The 10,312-nt window shown below is 36.8% G+C and overlaps 1 protein-coding gene across 2 annotated transcripts; it reads left to right on the top strand.

The window, feature by feature from the left end:
• Positions 1–2,096: 2,096 nt before the first annotated feature.
• LOC110884795 lies at positions 2,097–8,217 on the top strand. Of its 2 annotated transcripts, none has more exons than XM_022132512.2 (10): positions 2,097–2,262; positions 5,167–5,525; positions 5,626–5,727; positions 5,801–5,960; positions 6,042–6,218; positions 6,769–6,903; positions 6,977–7,059; positions 7,164–7,260; positions 7,781–7,856; positions 7,969–8,217. In XM_022132512.2, exons 2-10 carry the CDS (start codon positions 5,251–5,253, stop codon positions 8,004–8,006), a joined length of 1,143 nt encoding a protein of 380 aa, XP_021988204.1. In that variant the 5' UTR covers positions 2,097–2,262; positions 5,167–5,250; the 3' UTR covers positions 8,007–8,217. The 2 variants fall into 2 exon arrangements, with proteins under 2 accessions (XP_021988204.1, XP_035834911.1); XM_035979018.1 differs by lacking the exon at positions 2,097–2,262 and adding an exon at positions 4,285–4,379.
• The last annotated feature ends 2,095 nt before the right edge of the window (positions 8,218–10,312 follow it).

The raw sequence follows: 10,312 nt of genomic DNA, 5'->3' as shown, positions 1-10,312 counted from the left end.
TCGTACGAGCCAAACCGTGACATATGTAGCGCTATAGGGATTAACGACCCGCCTCTTTATCTTCGGTAATGTCATGAGCATATTGCGTTTCCTTGGTTTGATATGTTAGACACATACCATATTTAAATGTTCATCTTGAATCATATGCTTGCTATGAGGAATTGTTCAAACTTATCTTTTGTTATGTACGTATCAAACTTGTATACTCGCCTTTGCTTTTGCATTGAACTTTATTTTAACATGTTACAGGTGGATGTTGACGATGCATGGAATCTAGTAGGATGCTTAGATACACACTTAGAAAGAATTGTATTTGTATTGTATCATTTTATTATTCATGTTGTTGTATTTTGTTTCAAAACCTTGTACTTGATTCTTTAGAAATGAAATGAAACGATTATTTAAATACTTGTCACAATTATTAGCGTTATGATGTCTCGAGCAATCTTCACACTTCGTCTCATCCCGATGTTTCCGCCATTGGTTGGGGTGTGACACAACGAGACTCTCCAATTTACACTCTGTTCCCGAGACTCATTTAACAGGGGGAGGGGAGGGAAAAGAGATGAAAATATGAAAAACCATGTTCCCGAGTTTCATTTAACAGGGAGAGGGGAGAGAAAAGGGAAGAAAATATGACCAAATATGACCATATATTAATCCTCCCAAATTGGAGAGATTAGGAAGAGAAAATTTTCCAACCCCTCCCCTCCCCTCCCCTCTCCTCACCTCCCCCTGTTAAGTTAAATAAGAGTGTGATAGTGTAATGAGAAAAATGTCCGGATAGTCCCTGTGGTTTGCCATTTTTTCACCTATAGTTCCCAACTTTCTAAAATTACCTGAATAGTCCCCAACTTTTCATTTTTTGTTCCCGGATAGTCCCTGGCGTGGATGGAGGTTAGTATTTGTTGTTAACTATGTGTGAAATTACTAGAATGCCCTTACTCATCTTAAAACAAACTGATGGGACCCACCAACCCATGTTATCTTCATCACCCCAATCCCCATCCCAACGTTGGCCGCACACCACCCAAAAAACTCCGGCCACCACCTCCTTCTGCCTCACCCAACCTCAACCGTCACCATCTCAGTTAATTTCAAGCAATAAAAAACAATACATAAAAAATTACATTTCAACTAATTCACTAAATTCAGCTTTAAACTCTGTCCTGAATTCAGCTTTACATCTCAGTTAATTTTATGAACTTGAAAATAAAAAAATGAAGTCTTTGCAATTTGCAGTCCTCACTATATGCAAGGATTTTTAGATCCCTCGTATGTAGAAATTTTATATTGGAAATTCATGTATTATTGTTGCAAAAAAGGTGAGAAACGGATGCACACAGTTTCAAGAATGCTGCAAAGGTGACATCTGACGGTGTAACTCGTTCGGTTTTCGGTTTTCAATCGAAACCAGATCTGACGTGGTAGACCTCGCCGGTACCACAACACGCGCCGGATTCCTTGAATCAAGATCCGCCGCTCCGGATCCGCCATTAAATATCTTCGAGTCAGCTTCCATGTGTCTGATGTGAACCATAATATTCCGGTACAACTTCCATAATATTCCGGTGGAGGGTGGAGCTGTGGAGAGGGTTATGATGGTTAGGGTGCACGGGAAAAAGGGATTGGGTGAAGGGTTGGGTTTTGTATTTTTATGAAAATGGTGGGCCCACTTAGTTTATGGTGGGTGGAGGTGGAGGAGGGTGATGGTGGGTGGAGGTTGTAGATGAAGTGTGGTGGTGGGGTTTTTCTCTAAAAATGAAAAAGATGCTCGAATAGTCCTTGTGGTTTGGTCTTTTAAAGGAAATGGTATTTTTGTAATTTCACACCCACTTAACAGAGAAAACAAACTGAAGTTAGACCCAGAGACTATCCGGGAACAAAAAATGAAAAGTTGAGGACTATTCAGGTAATTTTAGAAAATTGGGGACTATAGGTGAAAAAATGCGAAACCATAGGGACTATCCGGGCATTTTTCTCTAGTGTAATATAAGAAAGTTTCCGTTCTAAAATTCTTTTTTTTTTTTTAAAAAAAAAAGAGAGTTTAACAAATACCTTTATGGGTACTAGCACTATCGTTGTTATTATTGGAATCGAACCGGCAAAAAACTTATTTATATGATTTTTATCAATCAGTGTTGTAGAGAAACAAACCAACCCGAATTCCCGCCGCTTGGAAATCTTTATCTGACTGGTACAAAATCAAACCGCAATTTGCTACTGCAAAATCCACACCTGCTTCAATCGTTTCTTCACAAGGTAACTTTTCATTTCTCCTTCCTTATATGTTTCTGCAGTTCACTAGATATACAAAATTACTCTACTGATTAGTTCACATCCTAAATCCAAACTCACAAAGCTGATTACTTAAAAATCTATGCCCACAACCTATTTGATAAAATGCTTGTGCGAGATAAACCCTTTTGACATGCTGATTACTTCAATATTAGGTTTGATTATGTTTTGTTTCATCTAGTTTCCTTTTCTAGCTAGCGTATATTTCGTTAGATGTGATTTACATATCTAATTCACAAGAAACAGGTTAGAATGTGGCTTTGGGTGAATGTAGATTTGTTTTTCAAAGACACAAAGGGTGAGCCTTGGGACTTAAGGCACTTTAAAAGCGAGAGGCCGAGATAGGTCAGGCGCATAGCATATAAATATATGTTTTTTTTGAGGTTTTAGACATGTTGTAGGCTTTTTCAGGGCTAGTTTAGGCTGGTTCCAGCCCATTTTTGAACGTTTCAGTCTGGGGCAGGCAGAGGTATAGTATTAAGAGGGGTATCACGGGCTATGGCTCAACCTCGTCTTCGTAGCGTATTTTTTTTTTCCGGTTTTATGTAAATGATACCCCTGAACAAATACGGGGATACCCCTAAAAATAGGTTACTTTAATCTATTAAAATTCCAAATTTTATAAGCCCAAACCTTTTACAACACCAGACTTGTATAATAATAATTAAGCGCAAATGATAGAGTTAACCCAAATTAAGTATAATATAATTGAAAGAGGCCCAATTGACAAACATAGCCCAAGCCCCAAAACAATAAAATATCCTTTTGTTTTGTGTATGGGTGGCAACGTAAGAAACAGAACGTCACAGAATTACGATGTGATGGAACGATTTCAAGCTATGAAAAAAAGAAGAGGACAAATCTATTAGGTATTTGTTTTTATTTATTTATTATCGTTTTTTGTTATTGCATGATTGGACGATAAAAAAAAATTGGGGATACCCCTAAATTAATGGGCTAGCTCCACCACTAGTTACAAACCAGTTTGCCCGATTTTGCCGGAATATGACTGAAATCTGGCCGGAGTTTCACCCAAAGGTTGCCGGATTGCCTAGTTGGCAACAGAGCTTTTTCCCTGCACCTCGCCTGAGGGCCTAGACGCGTGCCCGAAGGGCTTTTGACAACATAGCTAGCACTTTGGTATGCCAACAAATATCATGTTATGGTTAGGCATGGAAGGTGACATAATAAGACATGACACGTCCTTTTGTAAATTTGGTGCTCATATAAATAATCTCACAGTAATGGTTTGGAAATGGATGTCCGAAAGATTCTTTTGGGTATACCTTAATCATAGCTGATGTGCAATTGGTTAGCTTCTGATTGGTTTATTATGCCCACCTGACATAGCCTTAACTCTGTTGCTGAATTATTAAAGGCAGTTATCAGAGAAAGGAGAGCAGGGGGCACAAAACAATTTTGGTTTATTTAAGGTTTACCTTGAACAAGAGATGGATTTAAAATTAGAAAAAGAGGCGTAGATCAATTTATGATTGCTAAAGAAGAATATCACAATATTCTTGCTCTAATCGATTGGATGAAAACGTGTGCTATGGAAACAAACATCATAAAGTTTGCTTTTTTAGTTTATAGTGTTGTTGCTTATATAATGTAATGAATTATAAAACAACTTGTTTCTTATTGGTTTGATATACTATTGTAAGTTGTAACTTTTTAGTTGATGTGAATCCCTTGGTTTTAAAAAGCACAAAGCGCACAAAAGCGACGAGGTCTAAGACCGAGGCGCAAAGCGCAAAAGTGGCAGGTTTTACGTACCCGAGGTGCTAGACGATCATATGGTTTTTTCATATATCCCATAGGTTTTTAGCTATAAATAAGTTCCCCTGCCCAAAATATAGCTATAAATAAGGTTTTTTTATATGATTTTACCTACATATGCCAGCCAGAAGCCCAAGGTACAACAGCTTGATGCATAAAACACCCCAGGTACAAGATGCGCACGCCTCAGGCTAGAAACCCCCCCCCCCCCCCCAATTTGGCGCTTCTTGGAAAAATGCGCTTTTTGGGAAAAAGCGTGCCCTGGGTAACAAAAGGCTCCAACACTCGTGCCTCGCCCCTAGGTGCGCTTTTTAACCAAGATGAATCCTGATATCCACTTATCATGTAAAATATCTCTTACAACTTGTTTTTTTATTGGTTTGATATGCTATTGTAACTTTTTAGTTGATCTAAATTCTGATATTCACGTATCATGTACATATATCCCATACACTCGTTTTCATCCCTGTTGGGTTAAACTGTTTCCGATTAACCCGAAAATAATAATTAATAGTCAAACTTCTATAAAAAAATTTTAGAAAATATTTTTAGAAGAAAGGATAATAAGACAAAATAATTAGTAGTTAAGAATGTAGATGGAAAAACAAGAACATAGGGATGAGGATGGGGAATGGGATGTGGGAGGCTTTTAGAAGAGTAAATTGTCATTTTCGTCCCTGAGGTTTAGCACTTTAGCCACTTTTGCGACTTTCATCCAAAGGTTTGTTTTTCCGCATCTGGGTTCTCGTGGTTTCAAAATCTTGTCATTTTTGTCTCTGAGGTTTGGCAATTTATTGCGACTTATTTCCCTTGAGGTTTGGCCCATAGGGACGAAAATGACAAGATTTTGAAACCACGAGGACCCAGATGCAGAAAAACAAACATTTGGATGGTAGTCGCAAAAAAGATCAAACCTCAGGGACAAAAATGACAATTTACTCTTTTTAGAAAATGAGAGTTAGATTTAGGGAATGTTGATTTTTAGTTAAATTATAGGGATGCGATCATGGGGATAGGGAATGGAATGGAATGTGAATGCTCTAACCAAATTTATTATAACCAACAACATTAATCATTTTGATGTTTTAGGAAAAAAAAAACTATGATTTGAACTCAGAAGTGTTATGATGTACAATCCTTGCACAAGAATCAATATCAAGATTTTCAATCGAAATGCCGCACTGGAATCACTCAATCTCACTCATAAGCAAGAACTGGACCGTAGCATCTCGATTCCTAACAAGAACATCATCACGCCCGCAAGGTTTTCGATCAAATGCCGCACTGGAATCACTAACCAAAGCCCGCGAAGAACGCACACAAAACATTGTCCTCTACAATTACCCTTCGTTTTCCGGAGCTTTCTCGGCTCTATTTGCTCACCTCTTTCACCGTCACCTCAATCTCCCATGCCTCATTTTGCCTTTCTCGTCCGTCGAACCTTTCAGGTAACTCGGTGCAACATTCTCAGTTTCTCACGCTGTAACTCACAATTTTCGGTTGCAAATGATATAAAATTATACGTTTGGATCTCCATATGTTAAACAGGGTTGAAGATTTGTGTATCGATGGACTGAAGAAATCTTATTTTCTTGATTTCATTGGCCCCAAAGGGTTTGCAGTTGAGCTTTCACGAAGAACATCATGCCAGTATGTAATTAAGTTTCTTGATTTGCGTTTGTTTGTATCGCTTAATTCTCTAATTGATTATTAAAACATTTAGGGTGATAGGATTCGATCACCGGAAAACCACACTGTCGGATATCCATCTATATCAAGATGGTAACAACAGTCTCTCACTTCAAGTCAATTTGGAGAAGAACAGTTCTTCTGCTGCATACAACTATTTTTGTGACAAGTTATCAGAAATGAAGCGTGATAACGTAAGTAAATCAGGGATTTAATTGTTGTTTCAAGAATCTTTTATAAAGTTTCTTTGCAAGTTTACGTATTTTGGTAACCAGGGGCCTGCAAGTCTGTTGAACACCGAAGATCAAGAAAGAGTGGAAACGGTTCTTAAGTACATTGAGGACGGAGACCTTAGGCTATGGACCCTACCCGATATCAAAGAATTTAATATCGGTTTATCTAATTGGCGTTCAAAGTTGAATTGCGTCACAAATCCACACTTGTTTGAACAGGTTTAATGCTCTCCATAAACTAACACCCTTAATAAATATTATTTATTCACGAGTAAAATGGCATTTTCGTCCCTGAGGTTTGGCCAGTTTTGCAACGTTTGTCCAAAGGTTTGTTTTTCCGCATTTGGATCCAAAAGGTTTGAAATCTTGCCATTTTCATCCAGCTTATGAACTCCATCCATTTTTCTCCGTTAAGTCATGGGTATTTCCGTCTTTTTTGTTAACTTAAAGGGCAATTCGGTCTTTTTCACTTTATGTACAAGCATTTAGCATAATTTGAAAAAGACCGAATTACCCTTTAAGTCAACAAAAAAGACAGAAATACCCCTGACTTACCGAAGAAAAATGGTTGGAGTTAACGAGCCGGACGAAAATGACAAGATTTTAAACCTTTTGAATCCAGATGCGGAAAAACAAACCTTTGGATGAAAGTCGTGAAATTGACCAAACCTCAAGGTTGAAAATGGCATTTTACTCCTTATTCACTATGGTTTTAAGTGTCTATTATATGGTTGTAACTTGTCTTAGCTGAAGTCGTATTTGTTAACAGTTGATGAAGATTAGTGTTACGAATTTGGTTGCACGTGGAAGTGCTTACGTGGCGAGCCAGCAGAGTTTAGCAACTAAGCTTCTTGAAAAGGTGTTTAAAGTTAGATTGGGCAGAGGATTATACGGGGAGTGTCTGGTATGTTATTCTATATTCTTAATGATGCAACGTGAAAGCATAAATATAAACGCATAAAGATTTTATTTTTCAGGGGGTTAGGATCGACGGGAATTCGAATTTAAGTGATGTTATTGGCAAAGAACTCAGCATGAAGAGTGAAGCAGCTGGTTTGAGGTACTTCCAACTGACGATATTTATCAAATCTAAATATTTGTCCTGAATATGATTTTTTTTGGATAAAATCGGGGGTGATGTGGCATATATGATCGTAACCTCAGGCCTATCGGAGCCGTTATCTACATGCAAGGGAAAAATCTCAAAATGTGCTTAAGGAGTACGGATAAGCATGGTACTGATACATCTGCAATTGCAAAGGTATGCATGTTTAACCGGTTCAGTGATATCATTTTTTAATAATTATATTTGTCAGGCTTTTTAAAATACATTAGTTATATTTGTTTAGGAGTGAGTGAACCATAACCAAACAATATGGAAAACCGATGGTTGGGTTTTAATATATTTAATGACCAACTATATTAGTTCGGTTTTGGTAACATACTTTTACAAAAACCGATTTAACCAAACCGCTTATTGTATGCCTATTGTTAAGGGAGGAAATCCAGAATTTCATTGTGTACTAGGAGTCTAGGACCCAAATATGTATCAAATCAGTTGTGTCTTTCGTTTTTGACAAAGAACAAATATGTATTAAACTTTGTCCAATTTAGCCAGACCCAAAAATGAAGGCCCCTTGGTCAGTTAACTATTAACCCAATCGTTTTGTATAACTAATGGGTAACCAAAACGATAGGTATTACGTTCTCAGTAACCGAAACTTTAGTTAAAACCGAACTGAATGATACACACAATTTCCCTAACTTTCTCAAATGCTTAGGTTTATGGTGGAGGAGGCACCCCTTGGTCAAGCTCATTTATAATTAGAATGGATGAGTACAATCAGTGGATTTCAGGTAACTAAAGCTCATTTGTGTGCTCAACAATTGTGTGCCAAGCTATCAGAAATGAAGCGCGATAATGTAAGCATTTGATTGTTTTGCCTGGCATGTCTATTGAACACTGAAGGCCGAGAAAGAATCCTTAACGCTATGGACCTTGCCTGATATCAAAGAATTCAATATCGGTTTTATCTGTCACACTTGTCGTATTTGTAAACAGTTGTGTCACGAATTTGGTTGCGCATGGAAGTGCTTACATGGCTAAAAGTTGCTTGAAAACATTGGCTGGGCAGAGGATTGTAGGGGTATGTTATTCGACATTCTTAATGACATAGAGTGAAAGCACTAATATAAAAGATATAATATTTAGTGAAAATTACTTTTTGATCAGAGTGTTAACCACTTGATTCCAAAATTAAAATGTTTAACGCCTTGAGTCCCTAAACTCTTTTTTTGTAACTTTGTCCAAATTTTTAACTTTGTCTATCAAGTCTGTTAACCATATGGGTATTATAGTCATTTACAAATAAAGTACAATTTTTTTAATGGCAAATTTGGATCACTGACGGACCACTGGAGTATCATTGTGCCACCGGCGGAACCATTTGATCATATCCATCTCCACATAGGCAATAATAATGTCTATACACTAATTCAGAAGGAAAACCAATAAATCTAGGAAAAACCCCATTATGGGAATCGATATTGAAGGACATTGGTGGTAGCAATGAAGTTTAGAACTAGGCCTCTCTAGAGGTCTCTAGTTCGAAACCAAGCCGAATCGGGTTTTACCGCAGTGGGCCTTCAGGCGGCGGGTTTTCCCCGGAAGTGGTGGCTCAGGTATGCATCCAACTCTGACCGTTATGGAGGAGGGAATGCAATTGCTCGATTGAGGTCATCTCAGGATGCTTATCCGATTATTTAGTTGGCCGTTAAAAAAAATTATTAACTTTAGTTATCAATTTTAAAATATAAAATTGCCAAGTAATATAAATATAAAATTGTCAAGTAATACAACATTAAATAAAACGATAATCACGAAATCGATTTTAGAATGTAATAAATTCCTTAAAACATGCATAATTAAATGACATTTATTATTTTACTATTTTTAAATTTTTGGGTATTAAAGTTACGCTAGTTTGACAAGATGCTTATTGTACGATCAAAATCCCAATAAGGTAAATACAACTTAATTCAATATCTACAAAACCCATGAGGGGAATAGTAGTTGATGTCACACAATAGTGCAAGGTAACTGTCTCGAACTCTCATATTAGCCCAACAAATTTACGATTTTATCATGCTTTAAAATTACGATTTTGCAATCAGTTTAAAATTATGTTTTTGCCCCCTCTTAAAAATAAATTTACGCTTTTGCTCCCAGCTAAATATTTCAATTTTACCCCGGTTCAAAATTACGATTTTGCCCCGTTCAATTTACAGTTTTGCCATTAGTTTTTCCTCTTAAAATTACGATCTTCCCATCAGTTCAAAATTATCTTTTTACCCCCACTAAAAAATAAGTTTACGCTTTTGCTCCCAGCTAAAATTTCCAGTTTTGCCCTCAGTTCAAAATTACGATTTTGGCCCGTATAAATTTATAGTTTTGCCATTAGTTTTTTTTCACAGCCAAGTTACGATTTTGCCCTCAACTTAAATTTACATTTTGTCCATCGTTTTTGTTTGTTTTGCTGGTAAAATTACAATTTTGCCCCCAGTGTAAAATTACAGTCATGCCGGCAGCTGTCTGGCACTCCCCTGTCGGTTCATTTAATTTACGATTTTATTCCTGAATTAAAATTATGATTCGCCCTCAGTTAAAATTTACATTTTTCCCATCGTTTTAGTTTTTTTAGCAAAACTATAAAGGTTTTTTGTTTTAGTTAGTTGACTCGATTTAATTTTTTTTCGTGTCAAGTAGCTTCGTAACACTGGCTCATTAGTACTGAAAAATTACAATTTTGCCCTGAGCCCAAAATTATAGTCTTATCATCGTTTTTATTTTTTTTTTCTAGCAAAATTATAGTAGTCTTTTTTTTAATTGGTTGAGAATTATTCGGCTATCGCCCCGCAACACGGACTGGACATCAACTAGTTTTGTACAAAACTGAGATGAATGCTATGATTTTAAAACACTATGAAAACATCTTGATGCATGCAATTTGTTTAACGTGTAAGAACATCTAAGCTAACTATACGCGTATGTTGGTAGCAATATATACATTAAATGCTCATGAAACACCGCAATAGAAGGCATATGTAAAACTTGGAACATGCATCGCATGTGTACTTAGTGGAAACACCTTTGTGGACATTAATGATACGGGTCTTTGCTAATCAAACCTGTGATAAAGATATTGTTATCTCTTATTTAAAAACGTGCCTTTTAACTATATTTACCAACAAAAGCTCATGTATTTTTATAAGCATGTCTCTAAGGAGTTGGGTGACCAATAGAAGCAGTATTT

Source organism: Helianthus annuus, chromosome 10 (genome assembly GCF_002127325.2).
Source record: "Helianthus annuus cultivar XRQ/B chromosome 10, HanXRQr2.0-SUNRISE, whole genome shotgun sequence".
Classification (NCBI taxonomy): domain Eukaryota; kingdom Viridiplantae; phylum Streptophyta; class Magnoliopsida; order Asterales; family Asteraceae; genus Helianthus; species Helianthus annuus.
The sequence above is the reverse complement of the archived record's forward strand: the minus strand, read 5'-3'. Positions and strand labels throughout refer to the sequence as shown.

Coding starts and splice junctions, on each gene's coding strand:
- LOC110884795 (XM_022132512.2), top strand. CDS start 5,251: ATGCCGCACTGGAATCACTCAATCTCACTCATAAGCAAGAACTGGACC. Junction 6,219..6,768: donor ATCCACACTTGTTTGAACAG/GTTTAATGCTCT, acceptor ATTTGTTAACAG/TTGATGAAGATTAGTGTTAC. Junction 7,857..7,968: donor GTACAATCAGTGGATTTCAG/GTAACTAAAGCT, acceptor TGAACACTGAAG/GCCGAGAAAGAATCCTTAAC.